Source organism: Crocuta crocuta, unplaced genomic scaffold (assembly GCF_008692635.1).
Source record: "Crocuta crocuta isolate KB4526 unplaced genomic scaffold, BGI_CrCroc_1.0 scaffold115, whole genome shotgun sequence".
In the NCBI taxonomy this organism is placed as follows: domain Eukaryota; kingdom Metazoa; phylum Chordata; class Mammalia; order Carnivora; family Hyaenidae; genus Crocuta; species Crocuta crocuta.
The window spans coordinates 8,582,059-8,604,576 of NW_027530575.1; the positions used below are offsets into that span (position 1 = coordinate 8,582,059).

The following is a 22,518-nucleotide window of genomic DNA, read 5'->3' on the forward strand; positions in this document are numbered from 1 at the left end:
TCTCAGCGTCTGTCTTCTCCTTTGTGGTTCATAGAACTGGAAAATACAGCAAACTAAACATGCACAACAAGACATTCTGAATGTGCAGTCACATGGTGTAGGTATCTATATGGATCTCTGTTTTTTACTTACACAGTTTTTCCTCTTAGCATAGCTCTAATGGAATTGGGAGATTATTTTGGGCTCCCCGTTTAAATCATAGCTCCTGCAGGATTATGCATACACCTCTATATCCCTCTCATTTTCCTTTTGCATTTTCCAGGACTCTTGGTTATGAGCAGTCTTGTTTCTATCATTGCAAAATAATCATAACTCTCTCTTGATGTTGATTGTTTCTATACTTTTCCTATGACTTCTCCCCCCAACCCTACCTGCCAATTTAATGGGAGGATCTAAACCCCACCTTAAGGACCAAGACATCTAATACATTTTGGTGCCTTAATGATCTTGGTCAGTTTTTTGAGCGAGTAAGGTGACAATTTAATTTCCTTTAGAAATTGAAATGGGACACCATTAATATTGAGTTTGCATAAACAGTTATCAAGTTTCCTGGGACTTCACTAAGAAAATTGGGATATATGGTTCCTAAGGAGTAAATGGGAGAGGAGCTACCAGAGCAGAGGTGGTTCCTACTTTTCCTGATAATTCTCCTTCCCATTCTATCAGATTTCTCCCAAATTGTATTATATCACCAGACACAAAGGGACAAATATTGTATACTTCCAGTTATATAAGGTGCATAAAGTGGTTGAATTCATAAAGACAGAAAGTAGAATGGTGGGAGCTACAGTCTGGGGAATTGAGAGGGGGAGTTAGTGTGTTTTTTTAAATGTTTTATTTATTTCTGAGAGAGAGAGAGACAGACAGGGTGAGCAAGGGAGGGTCAGAGAGAGAGAGAGAGATACAGAATCCAAAACAGGCTCCAGGCTCTGAGCTGGCTGTCAGCACAGAGCCTGATGCGGGGCTTGAACCCATGAACCATGAGATCATGACCTGAGCCGAAGTCAGACACTTAACCGACCTAGCCACCCAGGTGCCCCGGGAGTTAGTGTTTAATGGGACAGAATTTCAGTTTGGGGAGATAGGAAAGTTCTAGAGATGGATGATGGTGATGACTGTACAATAGTGTGAAGGTACTTAATTCCACTGTACTGGACACTTAAAAAAAAGATTTTATGGCAGGAATAAGAAATATGTTGCTTCAAATGTTGGGTGTTACTCAGCCCTCAGCATCAACCTCTATAGAGATCTACCTCAGCAAGTTCATGCCTCCTTCTTGGGCAGCGCACATCCAATGACTATTTAGATGTAGGGGTGTAAACATTTGGTCTCTTTGACTTAATTCCAGGCAACTCTAAGAGATCATCTTAGTTCCAGAACTCCCTGCTGGTTTTGGGAGAGTTTTTAAATGTTTATTTCACTCTTGAGAGAGACAGAGACAGAGAAAGAATGTGAGCAGGGAGGGGCAGAGAGAGAGAGGGAGACACAGAACCTGAAGCATGCTCCAGCCTCTGAGCTGTCAACACAGAGCCCAATGCGGGGCTTAATCTCACAGACTGTGAGATCACGACCTGAGCCAAAGTCGGATGCTTAACTGACTAGGCCACCAAGGTGCCCCTGATTTTTGGACATCTTTGATGGGCTTCAGCTTGGCTGACTTTTTCCAGCATCCTTCCTTGCTACAAAGAATTTGCCAACCACAAGTTTGCCCTCACTTCCAACACCAGCTGCAAGTTCAGGAGTCCCTAAGTCCACTCTCACATCAAACCAGTTGGATACAAATTTGGGAACTTTTTTGGGGCGCCTGGGTGGCTTAGTTGGTTAAGCGTCCGACTTTCGCTTAGGTCATGATCTCACAGTTCATGGGTTCGAGCCCTGCGTCGGGCTCTGTGCTGACTGCCAGCTCGGAGCCTGGAGACAATTTCAGAGTCTGTGTCTCCCTCTCTCTCTGACCCTCCCCTGCTCACGCTGTCTCTCTCTCTCTCTCTCTCCTAGAAATAAAAATATTAAAAAAAAACAAATTTGGGAACTTTTTCACATTCGATAATTTGCTAGAATGATTCAAACTGAGAGGAGTACTTCAGATTCAGTAATGCTCCAGAATGACTCACAGAACTCAAGAACCAGTGTGCTTATGATTGCAGTTTGTTTATAGCAAAGAGATACAAATTAGAGTTAGCCAAAGAAGGGCAAGATTTGGATGTTCCCATATGGGAAGCTTCTTGTTGTCTTCTTCCCTAGGAGTCCAGACCCATTACTGCTTCCTAGTGACAATATGTGTGACAATACTCAAAGACCACTGCCAATCAGTGAGCCAATCAGGTGGCTCACGTGAGTGCCAGTATCCAGAATTTTTATTGAGGCTTCATTATATAGACATGAATAGTTGAATTATGAAGTATCGAGTTAAACTCAATTTTCAGCCTCCCTCCCTACATTGGGCTGATATCTCTTTGCCCAATGCTCCAACCCTTTAATCACATGACTGGTCTTTTTGGCATGGCCAGTCCCCTTCCTAAGTCATTTCATTAGCATAAACTATCAGGTGTGGTTCTTGGGGGCTTCCATGAATAACCAATCACTCCTATCACTAGGAAATTTTGAAGTGTTTCAAGGTTACTTCCCAGGAGCTGGGACACAGGCCATTTCCCTTTAGGTGCGACCAAATTCTTTACTACACATATGCCTTCCACAGGTGTTGATTCCAGAAACACTGCTTGGTAGACATCCTGTGTGCTAATCATTGTCTCAGAGTCTGCTTCAGAAGGAAGTCAAGTGAGACAGCTTGTTAGTAATAAAATGTATTTGAGAACATTTTATTTTTTTAAGTTTATTTATTTATTTTGAGAGGGGGAAGGGGCATCGAGAGAGGGAGAAAGAGAGCAAATCCCAAGCAGGCTCTTTACTGTCAGCTTGGAGCCCAAGATAGGGCTGGACACTGGGCTCACATGAACTCACAAACTGTGAGACTGTGACCTGAGCCAAAATCAACTCGGTTGCTTAACTGCCTGAGAACCCAGGCACCCCTTAAAAAAATTTTTTTTTGCATACACTAGTATGTTATTTTTATTGAGGCATAATTGACATACATTAGTTTCAGGTATACAATAATTCAGCATTTATATACACTATGAAATGATCACCACAATAAGTTTAGCAGTTCGAAGTAGTTGGAATGGCCAGCAATATTTTTTGAACTACAAACCCAACTCTAGGCTCAAGAATGGGAAAATTCAAGAGTAAGAGATGAAGAATGGGGGCATTCATTCATTCAGTGGCTCCCTGGGGGCAGCAGGGAGGTTCCCACTGAAAATCTTCACCACTCTGGAAACACAAATTCGGAGATGTTTGACAGAAAAGGAGTGCAGAGTTTGAGATAATAAAGTAACATACATGTCCCCATGTGTATTAGTTTTAATTAACTGATTAATTTTTGCATTTACATCCAAGTTAGTCAGCATATTGTGCAACAGTGATTTGAGAAGTAGATTCCTTAATGCCCCTCTTACCCATTTAGCCCATCCCCCCTCCCACAACCCCTCCAACAACCCTCTGTTCTCCACATTTAAGAGTCTCTTATGTTTTCTCTCCCCCACTGTTTTTATATTATTTTTGCTTCCCTTCCCTTATGTTCATCTGTTTTGTGTTTTAAAGTCCTCATATGAGTAAAGTCATATAATATTTGTCTTTCCCTGACTAATTTTACATAGTATAATACCCTCTAGATCCATCCACATAGTGGCATATGACAATATTTCTTTCTTTGTGATTGCTGAGTAACACCCCATTGTAATATATATACTACATCTTCTTCATCCACTCATGGATGAACATTTGGGCTCTTTCCGTACTTTGGCTATTGTAGCTAGTACTGCTATAAACATTGGGGTTCACGTGCCCCTTCGAAACAGCACACTTGTATCCCTTGGATAAATACCTAGTGCAATTGCTGGGTCACATGGTAGTTCTATTTTGATTTTTTGAGGAACCTCCATACTGTTTTCCAGAGTGGCTGCACCAGTTTGCATTCCCACCAGCAGTGCAGAAGAGATCCTCTCTCTCCATATCCGTGCCAGCATCTGTTGTTGCCTGAGTTGTTGATGTTTGCCATTCTGACAGGTGTGAGGTGGTATCTCATTGTGTTTTTAATTTGTATTTCCCTCAGGGTGAGTGATATTGAGCATTTTTACATGTGTCTGTCAGCCACCTTGACGTCTTCTTTGGAGAAGTGTCTATTTCTTTTGCCCATTTCTTCACTGGATTATTTGTTTTTCGGGTACTGAGTTCGATAAGTTCTTTATAAATTTTGGATACTAACCCTTTATCTGATATGTCACTTGCAAATATCTTCCCCCATTCTGCCAGTTGCTTTTAGTTTTGCTGATTGTTTCCTTTGCTGTGCAGAAATTTGTATCTTTTTTTTTTTAATGTTTTTTATTTATTTCTAGGAGAGAGAGAGACAGCGTGAGCAGGGGAGGGTCAGAGAGAGAGGGAGTCACAGACTGAAACAGGCTCCAGGCTCTGAGCTGGCAGTCAGCACAGAGCCCGACGCGGGGCTCGAACCCACGAACCGCGAGATCATGACCTAAGCGAAAGTCGGATGCTTAACCGACTAAGCCACCCAGGCGCCCCAGAAATTTGTATCTTGATGAGGTCCCAATAGTTGATTTTTGCTTTTGTTTCTCTTGCCTCCTGAGACATGTTGAGCAAGAAGTTGCCGTAGCCAAGTTCAAAGAGGTTTTTGTCTGCTTTCTCCTCTAGTATTTTGGTGGCTTCCTGTCTTAACATTTAGGTCTTTCATCCATTTTGAGTTTATTTTTGTGTATGGTATAAGAAAGTGGTCCAAGTTCATTTTTTCTGCTTGTCTCTGTCCAGTTTTCCCAGTACTGGTTGCTGAGGAGATTGTCTTTATTCCATTGGATTTTCTTTCTTGCTTTGTCAAAGATTAGTTGGCCATATGTTTGTGGGTCCATTTCTGTTCCATTGATCTGAGTGTCTGTTTTTGTGCCAGTAATATACTGTCTTGATGATTACAGCTTTGTAATACAGCTTGAAGTCCAGAATTGTGATGACTCTGGTTTGGTTTTCTTTTTCAAGATTGCTTTGGCTATTTTGGGTCTTTTCTGGCTCCATACAAATTTTAGGATTTTTTTTAGCTCTGTAAAAAATGCTCACCTTATTTTGATAGAGATTGTTGTATTACATTTTTAAAAAGTTTATTTTAAAACATTAAACCCTTCGATGTAATTAAAATATGCTTAAAAATGACAATTTTTTGGCTGCTGCTGCTATTGTAGTTCTCAAATTTCTGGTGTCAATCATCCAACCATAAACACTCATCAGGGCTCTGCAGATTCCTATGTTCATTGGATTCTGAAGGCCTCTACCATGGGGATGACCACAGTGTTTAACAATGAGGCTATTCCTGCCCTTCTCAGAAGAGGAGGTTTCTGAAGAACTCAGAAACATTCCAATGCTGGTTCATAGTGGAAGGTGCTTTAAGTGCATGCCAGCAGACGAACTACTAACTCTCTTCTTGTTTCCGCTGTCAAAATTCACTAGCATCTAGCACATCTAGCATCTAGCACATACAATATAGCTGTTCAGATTTTCAAGTGAGAGACCTACTACTCCCTTCCAGGTCACTCAGGTCCCCCCAGATTTTGTCACTTTAGGTCCTTGTTTTAATTGTCTTCATTTCAAAGTACTTAGTTGATCTGTATAGCACTGTCTTAGTGATATGATTTGCTTTTCCCATTCTTCAAGAACAATTCATAGTCAGATTTTATTATTGTTGTTACAAGAATGTCCTAAATGAGTGCTCAATATTCACTTTCTTCCTGTATACATGGCAGCCAGACTGACTTTTTAGGTGTAGTCAAAAACTTGTGACTTCCCTGCCTAAAACCTTCTAGTCACTTTCTACTGCTCTTAGAATAAAATCTGAACCCCTTATCATGGTCTATAACATCCTTCAGTTAGTCTCTTGTATCCTTTTCCAATTTCTTCACTGGTCCCTGGATCAGCACCATCAGCTTCACCTGGGAACTTACAAATATGAATTTTTTTTTAATGTTTTATTTATTTTTGAGAGAGAGAGACAGCATGAGCAGGGGAGAGAGAGAGGGAGACACAGAATCTGAAGCAGGCTCTAGGCTCTGAGCCAGCTGTCAGCACACAGCCTGACGTGGGGCTCAAACCCACGAACCATGAGATCGTGACCTGAGCCGAAGTCGGATGCTTAACCGACTGAACCACCCAGGTGCCCCAACAAATGCGAATTTTCATACCCTCTCCAGACCTGCTAAATCAGAACCTCTGCCGCTGGAACCCAGGCATCTGTATTGGAACAAGTCCACCAGGTGATTCTATTGGACACTAAGTGTGAGAACCATTTGTCTAGACATATTGGCTATCTTATATTTCTTTTTTTATTAAAAAATTTTTAATGCTTATTTATTTTTCAGATAGAGAAGACAGAGCAGGGCGGGGGGGGAGGGGCAGAGAGAGAGAGAGAAAATCAAAGCAGGCTCTAGGCTCTGAGCCAGCAGCACAGAGCTCAACACAGGGCTTAAACTCACAAACCGTGAAATATGACCTGAGCCAAAGACGGACGCTCAACTGACTGAGCCGCCCAGGCATTCCTCTCATTTTTCTTTAAACAGACTGTATTCTTTCAGTCAGGTTTTAATTTTCCACTTAAATATAAAAACTTAAAAGATGTTTTCTCTCTCTGGGGCTCCTGCATGGCTCAGTCAGTTTAGGAACCAACTCTTGATTTTGACTTAAGTCATGACCTCAGAGTTCATGACTTGGGGCCCCACATCAGGCTCCATGGTGACAGTGAGTAGTCTGCTCAATTCTCTTTCTCTTTCCCTCTCTTCTGCACCTCTTGTGTGCACGCACGCTCTCTCTCAAAATAAGTAAAACAAGCAAACAAACAAAAGATTCCTTCCCTGACATTCATCTAAATTCTCCTGATCTTCTCTCCATCAGGTTAGTCTCTATTCATCTTTTACTACCATTACCTTCTGAGTGAACTCACACATTTTGAGTATAAGGGACAATTTTGTAGCAGGCTGCCTCAGCTATTCTGTTCCAAATTAAACTGATGCATCAAGAAAGTGGGGTTTGCTCCTCTTCCAGTCTGAAGTCCTTTGTGAGAAGCAATATTATTTGCTTAAACAGGCGAGACACTGGGCAATTTCATCAAAAGAATACTTTGATAGAAATTTGTTAGGAAGTCTAGAAACTCATTGATTGTGTATCCAAGTAAAATGCCTTGGACATAGTTAAACAGGTAGAAGACTTATTCAAGATTACTGCAATAAGGGATAGAGATTGAACTCAACTCCACAGAACAAAAGGCAGGAGGATTTTTTTTTTTTACAGTTTATTGTCAAATTAGTTTCCACATAACACTCAGTGCTCATCCCCACAAGTGTCCTCCTCCATGCCCATCCCCCCCTCCCCCCCACATCCATCAGTCCTCAGTTTTTGTCAGCATTCAAGAGTCTCTCATGGTTTGCCTCTCCGCCTTTCCCCCACCATTTCCCCCCTTCTTCTCCCTCTTGTTCCTCCGTCAAGTTCCTCCTAATGCTCCTATACGTGCAAACATATGATATTTGTCCTTCTCAAGGCAGGAGGATTTTTTTTTTAATGTTTTATTTATTTCTAGGAGAGAGAGAGAGAGACAGCATGAGCAGGGGAGGGTCAGAGAGAGAGGGAGTCACAGACTGAAACAGGCTCCAGGCTCTGAGCTGGCAGTCAGCACAGAGCCCGACGCGGGGCTCGAACCCACGAACCGCGAGATCATGACCCAAGCGAAAGTCGGATGCTTAACCGACTAAGCCACCCAGGCGCCCCAAGGCAGGAGGATTTTTAAAGCTGGGGTTAACTCATGGAAAAGGGCGGGAAGATACTGGGGGGAGGTTGGTCAATGTGGCTAGTCTATCTGTGTTTGTTAAGTGCTGCTTATTGAACTTAAGCCTACTCTCCTATGGAAGGAAGCTGGGAGATAAAGGTGCTAACTTTATTGAAGATTATATTTCATAGGTTTGGCTCCCAGGTCTTTAATGAAGACATCCTGGGTTGTAAAACTGACGACAAAAGACAGGCCAGGGGACTATGGTCAGGAAGAAACATGTTTTAAGTTTAGTCAAGCTGCAGAGAATGTTAAGGAAGTCTTAGTCAATTGATATCCACAATTTCCACTCTTGTTCCAAATTTGTAATTCTTGAGCGTTTTAATATGGTTCAGTTAACTAACCTCCACACCCAAACAGAGGTTCTAAATTACAAGTATCTTGAGTTCTAAACTTAAATGGCAGTAGCATTAACCATGGGCGATGGAGTAACAAGTCCAGAACAGTGACTGGGATCCATGAGCCACAGAGACCTGTGGTGGTGGTAACAGACCATAGATGAACAGACATCAAGAGTATCAGTTGACTTGGATAACCCAAAATATCAAAAGCAAGTCAACAATTATGAGATGTCAGCTACCACAATTGAAAATCCTGATTCTTTTCCCAGTTTCCAGATGAAAGTCTGTTTTTGGACATGAAGCCTAAAAGAAATCAATGGGGAGGTGGTTCCCCTTTTGGAAATCTATAAAATAGTTTTTCAAAATGGTAGTATCCCTTGAGGTATCTACTTCATAGAAAGTTGATTCTGTCAGACTCTTTTTAACCTGGAGTGGTCAGCAATTCAACTTTATCAGGATGAATATTTACGTGTTTGTTTGCCTTTCCTCTTGCATTCCTTGGCAAACACCACCATTTGAAGACTTAACACATTGTCCAATTCCTTTACGGTGAATAACATATGAAAATAAACATTATTCAAGAGATCCACTGGTCCTAACATAGTCTGCCTCACCTGAAGTGCACAAGATCACATACCTAGAGAGTAGTGATTCTGTGATTCTATTCTTACTCTCCTGAATTGTAATCTGGTGTTGTGTCCTGACACCAAACTCAAAGACATGTTCTCTTTCACATAGATTTTTATCACTGTCTGTTCTCCTGTACTGGACCCTGGCAAATTCACCTGCATATCAAGGCACTAAACCAAATGATGTATTAGAGGCTGATCAATTCTGATCCTCTGGATCCTGAAGTTTTTCTATCTTTTGTGATATATATATATATATATATANGGGGCTCGAACCCACAAACCGCGAGATCATGACCCAAGCGAAAGTCGGACGCTTAACCGACTAAGCCACCCAGGCGCCCCTGTGATATATTTTTATAGCTTATTTTGGAAAAGCACTTAATAAACATATGGAGAAAAGTTCAACCTTGCTAATAACCAAACAATCCAACCGTGCATATTCTGTTTGGACATATAATGTGATCAGAAACTCAAATCCTGGATTTATGCTCTATTAGCACAAATTTTTTTCTGCATATTTTGTCCTTCAATGTTGTTTTTCAGACATCTCTCACAGCCTAGCACTCCAAAGGTGCTTAGTAAATAAGAACTAGCAATTGTTATTGATAAGATGCACTATTTCATAATCCTCATGCAACTATTCTGAATTGGTAGTATAAGTGACTACAGGACTGGAAATCCAAGGTGAGGTGCAGTAATAGGAAAGTAAAAGGATAGGGCTTGGAGACTAGAACTGAGGATAACAGAGAAGTCAACATAAGAGGTTAAAGTACATACAAAAAGTACTCACAAGGCAGTTCTGAGCAAAGTCACTTACTTATGGAGGATGGGTGAGAAGCAAAACTCAGTGTGATTAGGAGGCAGGATTTATTTATTTTTCTAATTAAAAAAATGTTTATTTACTTTTTGAGAGAGAGAGAGAGAAAGAGAGAGAGAGAGAGAAACAGAACATGAACAGGGGAGGGTCAGAGAGAGAGGAAGACACAGAATCCGAAGCAGGCTCCAGGCTCTGCACTATCAGCACAGAGCCCAAAGCAGAGCTCAAACCCACAAACCATGAGATCATGACCTGAGCTGAAGTCTGACACTTAACTGCCTGAGCCACCCAGGGGCCCCAGGAGGCAGGATTTCTTTAGCCACCTGCTGCTACCACTGTCAGCTCAAAACCCAAGGACTAGTGTTCCCATCACTGAACATAAAGTGTTCTCCTGAGAACTTTTTGTAAAGCCCTCTTGATGTCCCTGTTCCGTAAGCCATAGATGAAGGGATTCAGCATTGGGGTGACCACGGTGTACATCACTGAGGCGATCATGCCCCTCCAGGAAGATGCATCAGGACTGAGATACACACCAATCCCTGTCCCATAGAATAAAAAAACCACAGACAGGTGAGATGCACAAGTAGAAAATGTCTTATACTTCCCAGTACCTGATGGGATTCTCAGGATTGAGGAGGCAATTCGGCTATAGGAGAAAAGGATCCCTGAGAAGGGAACAATGCCAAGAAGACCAGTCATCATGTATTGCAAAATGTGATTGACTGATGTGTCTGAGCAGGCAAGCATGAGGGCCTGAGCAAGTTCACAATAAAAGTGAGGAATTACCCAGTTGGTGCAGAAGGACAGCCGCAACATCAAGAGACTCTGGATCAGGGAGTATGACAAGCTGATGAACCAAGACACAAGAACCAGGCAGCCACAGAGCCATGGGTTCATGATGACTATGTAGTTCAAGGGGTGACAGATGGCTACAAACCGGTCATAGGCCATCACAGTGAGGAGAAAAGTGTCCACGCCCCCAAAAACCATAAAAAAATACATCTGGGTGACGCAGCCTGCATAGGTGATGGATTTGCTCTGTGTTTGGATGTTCACCAGCATCTTAGGGACAGTGGTGGAGGTGAAACAGATGTCAGCAAAGGACAGGTTGGAGAGGAAAAAGTACATGGGGGTGTGGAGGTGGGAGTCAGATCCAACGGCCAGGATGATGAGCAGGTTCCCGAGCACGGTGACCAGGTACATGGACAGGAATAGCCCAAATAGAATGGGTTGATGCTCTGAGTCTTGAGAAAATCCTAGGAGTAAAAATTCTGAAACAATTGTTTGATTTTTTGATTCCATATTGGCAACACATCAGCTAGATGACTGAAGAAGGGAAGGCACATGAAATAGACACCAGACTCTATAATCCCTCTACTTTTTTATTTCTTGAAGTGAAGCATTGAGCATAAAAGCCTTAACATTACACAGTTTAGGAATCCTATATTCTGTTGTTATGTGCAACATTTAATAATGTTATCAATCCTGTCAGTTGGCCTCTGGGACCCTCATTTATCCACTTTATTTAGAATCATCAAATCTAAAAAGTTAAGAACAATTTTGGACATTAGCAATAACATGATCCAAACTCGTTCTAACACAAATGAGAAACAGGAGTTCCAGTGAACTGCAGTACCTAAATCTGGATTATCTGCCTTGTCAGGGACTCAAAAGAGGGTCAGATGACTATGTCTCTGAGGTGAGAAAATTTGAGAGTATCTCACATATCTAGACACTATTGCAGGATGAGTAGAATGTAAGTTTCCTCCTGAAGAAAAGAAAAAGAAAATGTTTTCACATAATAATAAACTGTATGAACAAATGCTTAATGCTTCATATACCAGGAGCCATCAACACCCTGCAGGACCAGGGCCAGATACTTTCTGGACATTTACTGCTCGACAAAATGCTCTTCATCTGTGAAGCAGATGGTAAACATGGTCCAAAAAACACATACATACCAAGGTTTCCACTACTTCAGTACCATTTGATACTACAAAGGTCACAAACAGAATTTTCAGTCAAATCTCTATGGTGCTCATCAAATACTGGGGGAAGCATAGAAACTCCAGGATGTTGATGCACATGAGCCCCAAAAGATAAGAGTCTGATGCAGCACTCACATTAAGGTGATGATTCAGTGAGGCTGGGAAGATGAGGAATCCACCTACTCTCCTTCTCTCCTTGTTCCAGGTCCTAAGGGTACTGTACCCAGATACAGGGGAAGGGTTCCTATAACCCAGTATGCAGAACAGCATAAAATCATAAAGTTATCTTCATTGTTGTGATTTGTCTCGATAGAAGTATTTTTCTACACCTAATATTCTGTAATGCCCCTAACTACACAGAGAAAATGCCACCATGGCTGTCATTCCTGTCAGTCCTTTTAGGTATAAAAACCAAAGTAGCAGGGAGGGGGTATCTGAAATAGGTGAAAGGGGTCAGAAGGTACTAACTTCCAGTTATAAAATAAATAAATCATGAGGTATAATGTGCAGTATGAATATAGTTAATAGTATTGTATGGTATATTTGAGAGTAGCTAAGAAAATAGATCTTATGATTTCTCATCACGAAAAAAAATTTTGTAACTGTGTGGTGGCAGATGTTAACTAGACTTATTGTGGTAATATGTTAAATATTATATGTGCAGTATGTTGAATCATTATGTCATAAACCTTATACTAATATAATGTTACATGCCAATTTTTTCTAAAAAAAAAAAAACCTCCACAAGCTGGAGTAGCTGTAGTTATATCAGACAAATTAGATTTTAAACTAAAGGCTGTAACAAGAGATGAAGAAGGGGATTATATAATAATTACAGGGTCTATTTATCAAGAAGAGTTAACAATTACAAAAACTATGCACTGACATTATATATATATGTTTTATATATATATTTAACCATCACAAACATAAGAAATCTATTGGTACAAATGTGGTAATTGTAGGGGACTTTAATACTCCACTATGGCAATGGACAGATCATCTAAACAGAAAATGAATAAAGAAACAATGGCCCTGAATGATACACTGGACCAGATGGATTTGACAGATATGTTTAGAACTTTTCATCCTAAAGCAGTAGAATATACATTCTTCTCGAGTGCACATGGAACGTTCTCCAAGTTAGATCACATACTGCCTCACAAAATAGCCCTCAATAAATATAAAAGAATTGGTATCATACCATGCACACAGATCACAATGCTATGAAACTTGAAATCGACCACAGGAAAAAGGTTGGAAAACTTCCAAATGCATGGAGGTTAAAGAATATCTTACTAAGAACGAATGGGTCAACCAAGAAATTAGAGAAGAAATTAAAAAATATATGGAAACAAATGAAAATGAAAACACAACAATCCAAAGCCTCTGGGATGCAGCAAAGGCAGTCCTAAGAGGAAAATACATTGCAATCCAGGCCTATCTTGAAAAACAAGAAAAATCTCAAATACAAAATCTAACAGTACACCTATAGGAACTAGAAGCAGAACAACAAAGAAACCCCAAACCCAGCAGAAGAAGAGAAATAATAAAGATCAGAGCAAAAATAAATAGAATGCAAACAAAAACAAAAACAAAAAACCAACAACAAACCCCACTAAACAGTTGAACTGATCAATGAAATAAAGTTTTTTTTTTTAAATAAACGAATTTGATAAACCCCTAGCTGGACTTCTCAAAAAGAAAAGAGAAAGGACCCACATGGATAAAATCATGAATGAAAATGGATTTATCACAAGCAGTCCCTTCTATTGCTTAGAAATACAACCAATTATCAGAGAATACTATGAAAAATTATATGCCAACAACTGGACAATCGAGAAGAAATGGGCAAATTTCTAGACACCCACACACTACCGAAACTCAAACAGGAAGAAATGGAAAATTTGAATAGACCCATAACTAGTGAAGAAATTGAATCAGTTATCAAAAATATCCCAACAAATAAGAGTCCTGGGCCAGATGGCTTCCCTGGGGAATTCTACCAGACATTTAAAACAGAGTTAATACCTTTTGTGTATGGTGTACGAAAATGATCTAGTTTCATTCTTCTGCATGTTGCTAAAACTCAAAATGGATAAAGGACCTGAACGTCAGACAGAAAACTATCAACACCCTAGAGAAGAAAGCAGGAAACAACCNAAAAAAAAAAAAAAAAAAAAGAATAGCCAAAAAGACAAGAAGTAATGAAGAAAAAAACCATACTCTTTATCTTAAAAAACTAACAGTTGTCATTAATATCCTTAAACATCCAGTTAGTGTTCATATTCACCTACTGTGTTATAGTTTACTTACTGAGTTAGTGTCAAAGTTTATACATCGCAAACAAAAACAAAAACAGGGTTAATACCTATCTTTCTCAAACTGTTCCAAAAGAGAGAAATGGAAGGAAAACTTCGGGACTCATTCTATGACGCCAGCATTACCTTGATTCCCAAACCAGACAGAGACCTCACAAAAAAGGAGAGTTACAGGCCAATATCCCTTTTGGATTTGGACTTTTGGATTTTGAATTTGGATTTATTGAGAATATCCAAGAATTCTCAATAAAATAGCAAACTGAATCCAAAAGCACGTAAAAGAATTATTCACCATGATCAAGTGGGATTCATTCCTGGGCTGCAGGGCTGGTTAAATATTTGCAAATCAATGTGATACATCACATTAATTAAAGAAAGGATAAGAACCATATGATCCTGTCAATAGATGCAGAAAGAGCATTTGACAAAATACAGCATCCTTTCGTAATAAAAACTCTCAAGAAAGTCAGGATAGAAGGAACATACTTAAACATCATAAAAGCCATATATGAAAAGCCCACAGCATATATATTACTCAATGGGGAAAAACTGAGAGCTTTCCCCCTGAGATCAGGAACACGACAGGGATGTCCACTCTCACCACTGCTGTTTAACATAGTGCTGGAAGTCCTAGCATCAGCATCAGACAACAACATGAAATAAAAGACATTAAAATTGGCAAAGAAGAAGTCAAACTTTTACTTTTTGCAGACGACATGATACTCTACATGGAAAACCTGAATGACTCTACCAAAAGACTGCTAGAACTGATTCATGAATTCAGCAAAGTCACAGGGTACACAATCAATGTACAGAAATCGGTTGCATTTTTATACACCAATAATAAAGCAACAGAAAGAGAATTAAAGAAACTGATCCTATTTACAACTGCACCAAGAACCATAAAATACCTAGGACTAAACATAACCAAGGATGTAAAAGATCTGTATGCTGAAAATTACAGAGGGCTTATGAAGGAAATTGAAAAAGACACAAAGAAATGGAAAAAACATTCTATGTTTATGGGTTGGAAGAATAAATATTGTTAAAGTCTCAATACTACCCAAAGCAATCTACACATTCAATGTAATCCCAATCAAAATTGCACTGGCATTCGTCTTGAAGCTAGAACAAACTATGCTGAAATTTGTATGAAACCACAAAAGATCCTGAATAGCTAAAGTAATATTGAAGAAGAAAACCAAAGCAGGAGGCATCACAATCCCAGACTTTAGCCTCGACTACAAAGCTGTCATCATTAAGACAGTACGGTACTGGCACAAAAACAGACACATAGATGAATGGAATAGGATAGAGAATCCAGAATTAGGCCCACAAATGTATGGCCAACTAATCTTTGACAAAGCAGGAAAGAGCATCCAGTGGAAAAAAGACAGTCTCTTTAGCAAATGGTGCTGGGAGAACTGGACATCAACATGCAGAAGAATGAAACTAGACCATTTTCTCACACCATACACAAAAATAAACTCAAAATGGATGAAAGACCTAAATGTGAGACAGGAAACCATCAGAACTCTAGAGGATAAAGCTGGGAACAACCTCTTTATCTCAGCTGCAACAATTTCTTGATTATACATTTACAAAGGCAAGGGAACAAAAAGCAAAAATGAACTCTGGGACCTCATCAAGATAAAAAGCTTCTGCACTGCATTCAAGAGGAAACAATCAACAAAACCAAAAGGCAACAAATCGAAATGGAAAAGATATTTGCAAATGGCATATCATATAAAGGGCTAGTATACAAAATCTGCTGAAGAAATGGGCAGAAGACATGAAGACAGAAGACATGAAATTGACCCTTTTCCAAAGAAATCCAGATGGCCAACAGACACATGAAAAGATGCTCAACATCACCATCATCAAGGAAATACAAATCAAAGCCATTCTGAAACACCACCTCACACTGGTCAGAGTAGCTAAAATGAACAAATTATTAAAGATGCTGGTGAGGATGTGGAAAAGTAGGAACCTCTTGTGCTGTTGGTGGAAATGCAAACTGGTGCAGCCACTCTGGAAAACAGTGTGGAGGTTCCTCAAAAAATTAACAATAGAACTCCCCTATGACCCAGCTGTAGTACTGCTAGGAATTGACCCAAGGGATACAAGAGTGCTAATGCGTAGGGGCACATGTATCCCAATGTTTATAGCAGTGCTTTCAACAATAGCCAAATTATGGAAAGAGCCTAAATGTCCACCAACTGATGAACAGAGATGTGGTTTATCTATAGAATGGAATACTACATGGCAATGAGAAAGAATGAAGTCATGTCATTAGCAGCAACATGGATGGAACTGGAAGGTATTATGCTGAGTGAAATAAGTCAGAGAAGGACATATATCATAGGTTTTCACTCATATTGATGGATCTTGAGAAATTTAAAAGAAGACCATAAGGGAAAGAAGGGGAAAAAATAGTTACAAACAGAGAGGGAGGGAGGCAAGCCATGAGAGACTCTTAAATACAGAGAACCAACACAGAGAGTGGATGATGGGTTGGGGGAGAGAAAATGGGTGATGGGCATTGAGGAGGGCACTCATTGGGATGAGCAATGGTGTTGTATATGAGCCAATTTGACAATAAATTATATTTAAAAATAATTTAAAAGTTTAAAAACTCCACAGAAAAACCAAAGCAGAGAGTGTCTCTGGAATGACAAAGATGGCCATGTAGTAGGCAAATTATTTAAGTATGGATGAATGTCTTTGTTTTAACCCTTGGTGAGTGGGTAGTTTGCAATCCTCTCAGGTGCCTTCTGGTCAGATGAGAGGTATTCTAAGCAAATAGTCATAACTCATCTTTAAAGGATGACAGTTTGTAAAATAGTCCCTTGACTTTTAACAAATGTAGCTTACTCTATTGCATTCTGATCTGTTTTACTGAGCAGAATATAAGAGTGTGCACAGGAAATGCCCACAATTCTGGATATCCCCTGGATGCTGTGTGTCTACATGATCAACTGCATTAGAATTGAGGAAAACAACTTCATTTCCTAGAGGGGCTGGATTATGATTCAAATGGGTCATGAAATGATGAATAATGGCATTCATCTTAAGAAAGAGCTTCCCACACATTAGAAACATTTTATCCTAGGATGAGAGGTTAGAAATTAGAGGTGGAAGATACAACCATGTCATTTATATTTTTCCCTTTATTCATGCACCAAATACATGTTTGTCTTCTGTTTCTATTCTGTTTCTCGAGTCTAGTGTTAGCGGGCAATTTTGTTGAGCCAGGTAGGAAGTAGAGAAGAAATTAGCCTGTTTGTAAGTCACTGAAAAAGCCCTGGAAGTCATTCTGCAATAAGGACTTCTTTGGGACAGGCTAAGTTTTAGCTGTTGGGGATACAAAGATTAATGCTGTGGTTTTGTCTTGAGGGAGTTCACATTTCAGGGCTAGTGGTGGATACAGAAACCAGTCATGTAATACAATGAATTCAATGCTACTGCAGTAGCAGTCTGCAGAGTGAAGTAGAGAAAGGACCCGCAAATGCAGCCTGAAGTGATGCAGTCAAGGAAGGATTCCCGGAGGAAGAGAACCCTGGGCAAGCAGTTGTCTAGGTTGATGATTGAACATGGCCTTTTCTGGCAGAGAAGGCAGCAAGGAAAAGGGCCCATAAACAAAAAGGTGCATGGGACAGAGTGCTCTTAGCAATTTGCTGCAACACAAAGGAGGTATATGGAAGTGGTGAAGGAGGAGGTTGGCGAGATGAGCAGGGGCCACATCTCTGGGAATCTTGAAAAAAAAAATGGGTGAAAAGACAGGGGCTATGTAGGGACTGTGGCCAAAGGAGTAACATAATCCATATCACAATTTTCCCTGGTGCCTGGAGTCAAAGATAGATTTAAGGCAGGCAAAATTAGGGACAAAGGGAATAGGGTTGGAAATCCTCACATCATTAACATTGAACAGACCACGTCACCAGTTTTAGGGAAGAGAAACAAAGGTGAAGAGGTAGATAAGTTATTCCCATGTCTTGCTAATGACTCCATGTCTGTAGGTAAGGGTGAGACATGACACCCAACCATAGGCAACTATGAGAAAGGGATATGTGAATTTCAGTGTCTTCCAGAATGTTTCCAGAGCCAAAGGGGAGGGTGTCAAGAGGGTATTGGACCTTCCTGTGTGCTTTTGCGCTTCCTCCCTCATCCACCCTGCCGCAATCTTTATATTCCGCAGCCCTAGGTATCAGGGAATGCAGACTCTTTACTCTTGAAAATCTCTATAAGAACCACAGATAAGGGTGAAGAAGGAAGAGGAAGGGCAGGTCCTTATGGAAAAACAGGGTATGTTCTCTAGCAAATAAAGATGGCAAAGAACGATTCAGAAAGGATTTATCTAGGCTGAGTGAAGATGAAGGCCCTGGAGTTTTAGGTCCAGGTGATAGGAGTAAAGAGTAAGAGAAGATCAACATTTCATGGTCAAAGACCTAATAATCTATCAATACCAGGGGGCATCCATTTGTGCACCTCTGACTGGTAACTGTGCCATTACACAGTATGGTCCTGGACAGTGCTATGGTATCCAAGAGCAGACTGGGTGCTTAGCTCTTCCCCCTCAACCCTATAATGTCCATCAACCATCCACCCAAATAACACACAACCAAAGTGAAAGCTCACTAACAATGCTGGGGTAGCCATTCACCCTCCCAAACAATTGGCCCCTAGAACTCCTTCCGCATAGATACACCATGGGGTATCCCTGCCACTTGCTTAACAGTAGTCAATGCCCTTTCTACCCAACCACCTCTTTCCTCGATTTCCCACAACACTTACTGGGCTATGCATGCTTGGCAATGTGGGCTCACCACTGGGATCAACTCCCCTGAATCTTGTTCTCTCATGGAGGGTGGGTAATGAAGAGCGATTTGTTTCCCCATTAAGAAGGGATATAGAGCCAGGCATGTAATACAGGGTCTGGCTGATTTTTCCTGGAGAAGGCATGGGTATCTTGGGAGTGGTACATGGCCTTGGTGACTATAAGTTGTTATGTTACAGGTTTTGTGGCCTTGGAGACTGAATCCCCTGCGAAGCTTGTTAGACAAATTGATCAATGGATTTTCCATTCCCTGATCAATTTGACTCCTCACAGGCAGGGACCACACAGGGAAGGGTCTCTGACCTGCTAATTCCTTATCCCTGGGAGAGTCTCAGTGGGGCCAGCTGTGACTCCTCTCTCCTGGGTCCCTTTTCTCTGGGAAGAATCCCTGCAGTCTTTCTTAGATCTCCTCCTGGGGACAACTGACTTGTAGTATTCACATCAGGCAGATGGCTGAGTAGTGAAGGATCCCAGGAGTCGCTCCGGTAATGGTTCTCAAACTTTGGGCCTGTGCCAAGATGACCTTGAATATTTGTTTAACTAGATTCTTTTTTTAAATTTATTTTTACTTTTTTAAGTTTATTTATTTTGAGAGAGAGAGAGAACAAGCAGAGGAGGGGCAGAGAGAAGGAGAGACAGAATCCCAAGTAGGCTGCACACCACCAGCACAGAACCCAATGTGGCGCTTGAACTCTTTGTGAGGTTCCTTGAGATCATGACCAGAGCTGAGATCAAGAGTCAGACTCTTAACTGACTGTTCCACCCAGGTGCCCCTTTTGTTTAAATAGATTTCTGAGTTTCATCTCCAAGTTTCTGTCTCAATAGTTCTGGGTATGGGTCTGATAATGTGGATTTTTTACAAACTAAATTTCGCTGGTCTCTAGGACAATCTTTTGGGAACAGCTGCCCTAGGGTAGTGTTTCAAAACGTAAGCTTTATCAAAAGTATCGCCTTGGGTGCTTGTTAAGATATAGCTTTCCACCCCATTCCCGACATGCCCAGTCAATATCTCCAGGGGAAGAGGCTAAGAATCTTCTTTGAAAAAACATTACAACAATTTTACTTTATTTTTATTTATATTTTTATTGTAGGGATAGATACAAATATATAGATATAAATAGATATCTATCCCCACAATATGTATATAACAAAATTTACCATGTTAAGAATTTTTAAGGATATAAGCCTGTAGTATTAAGAACATTCACAGTGTTGTACAAGGATCACCACTATGCATTTTCAGAACTTTATCATCTCAAATAGACACTCTGTCCCCATTAAACAACAATTCCCCATTCCCCCTCTCATCACCTTGGAAACCTCTATTTTTTTTTCTGTCTCTATGACATTGCCTATTCTAGGAACCTCATATAAGTGGACTTACAAGGTGCTTATCCTTTTATATCTGGCTTATCTCACTTAGCATGTTTTCAAGATTCAACCATGTTGCACCATGTATCAGAATTTCATTCCTTTTAAGGCTGAATAATATTTCCTTGTATGTATATACCCAATTATGTTTATCCATTCATCTGTTTTCATCTTTCAGCTATTGTGATTAATGCTAGTATGAACTTCAGCAAGAATCCAGTTGAGTTTCTGCTTTAAATTTTGGGGAGCATATACCTAGGCATGGAACTGATGGATCTTGATAATTGATGATTTTTAAAGTTTATTTATTATGAAAGAGAGAGAGAGAGAGCACAAGTGGGGGAGGAACAGAGAAGGGGGAGAGAGAGAAACCCAAGTGGGCTCTGCACTGTCAGCACAAAGACCGATGCAAGGCTTGAACCCACAAACCATAAGATCATGACCTGAGCAGAAGTCATGAGTTGGAGGCTTAAGCGAATGAGCCACCCAAGTGTCCTGAGTTTTATTTCTTTTGAAAGAATTCTATTTTATTTCTATTGGAAATTCTAACATCACACCCAGACACTGTAATACACAGGATAAAAACAGATAAATGAAGCATAAGTTCCCCCCACCCCCAAAGTTAGAAAGGGATGGAATTCAAAGTTCAGGTGGATTTGTTTTAAGAGGCAGCCATTCATGAAATAATCATACAAATAATTACTTAATAGCAGCGGTGGCGAATCTGGTGGATGGCAGAGGGAGCAATGAGAATATATATGGGGCGGGGACCATGGACCTGAGAACTGAGGGCTTATGGGCGCAGGATTCAGCCAGGAAACAGCTTGTCTAACTCCTGACACCCCCAGCAGGAACTGCTCCCTCTTCCCTTACAGGTATTCGATCTGTACCACCATCCCTGCAGACCCATGATCGCCAGACCAGTACATTTCACCTCCAAAGTTATAGTGCCAATGGGGATGTTCTGTAGGCCCTTCAACATCTTCCCAAGATATTTTATCTTCCCTAAAATGTTGCTTTTCTCTTATCCCATTTCTTTGAAAGCTAATGCCATCAACTTCTGCACTCAGGGAATGATTTTACTCCAGATTTCTCCACGGGGCTGATTTTGACCCCTCTGGAACAATTTCTGCTTATCCCAACAGAGTGCTGGCATCTAGTGGGTAAGGGCGAGGGATGCTATTAAACATCATGTAATATACAGAACAGCCCCCCCACCCCCAACCAATTTTATAGACCAAAAGTGTCAATATTGTGAAGGTTGAGAAACCCTGGTCTAAACAACTGTTGAGAAATAATATTAAAACTTTTATCTAAAATATCCCAACCATTCTCTCTATGCTTTATAATGGTATTAAAAAAATTATGTAAGACAAATCTCAAGTTTTCATTTTTGTTTTGTGCTCTTTGATGTTTTGCATCGAGGTTAGGTTTGAATGACTTAGATGCACTATTTTTAATTATCTTCGAGTGTACATTTTATACAGCTGGCATCCATATCTCTCCAGGATGTTTTAATCCTCCCAAATTGAAACTCTGTCCCCATTAACACTGACCTTCTATTTCCTCCCTTCTTCTAGCCCTTGGCAACCACCATTTTAGGTTCTGTCTCTGGGAGTTTGACCTTATATGAATGGAATCATGTAAAATGTATCCATTTGCATCATCTCCATTTTGAAGTTCTCGATTTTTTTAAACCTGAACTTCTAATGTCCACCTTGCTTCCAAACATGCTCCATCCACACCCCTCCCTGTCTCAAGGGATACAATTCCATTCTTTCATTGTTCAGGCTCCAAACCCTGAAACCAATCTTGGCTCCTCTCTTTATCTCACACCCATATCCTGACTGGCAACAAATTATCTTGGCTCTTCCTTCTATCAGAGCCCCATGGATGACTTCTCAACACTTACACTAACTGTCACCACCCTGCTCCTAGCTACCTACACCTACTTCACCTGGCTGGCTGCTGTCATCCTCAAGCGCGCTTCCTCACACCCTGCAATCCATCTCAACCTGGCAGCTGGAATGGTCTCTGAAATCCTGTCATGGAGTGTCACATGTCTGCCCCAAACCCTGCAATGACTCCTCACACTGAATAGGCAAAGGGTTACAAATTAGGCAGGGAGAGATAAGGGACCGTCACGGAGGCAGGGTGCAGCGACAGTGGGAGCCTGAAGAAGTGGCAGTGGCAGCTGGTTTGGGGAAGAAAGAAGGTAAGATAAACATGTTCTGGACCTGCCCAGGCTAGGTGGCATGTGGATTCTCACAAACTTTCTGATAAGGTC

At 40.7% G+C, this 22,518-nt stretch overlaps 1 protein-coding gene across 1 annotated transcript; it reads right to left on the minus strand.

Moving 5' to 3' along the window:
* Positions 1-10,083: 10,083 nt before the first annotated feature.
* On the minus strand, positions 10,084-11,022 carry LOC144234702 (olfactory receptor 7D4-like). The gene has a single exon (XM_077768036.1). The coding sequence runs from the start codon at positions 11,014-11,016 to the stop codon at positions 10,084-10,086; it is 933 nt and encodes a 310-aa protein (XP_077624162.1). The 5' UTR covers positions 11,017-11,022.
* Between the last annotated feature and the right edge of the window lie 11,496 nt (positions 11,023-22,518).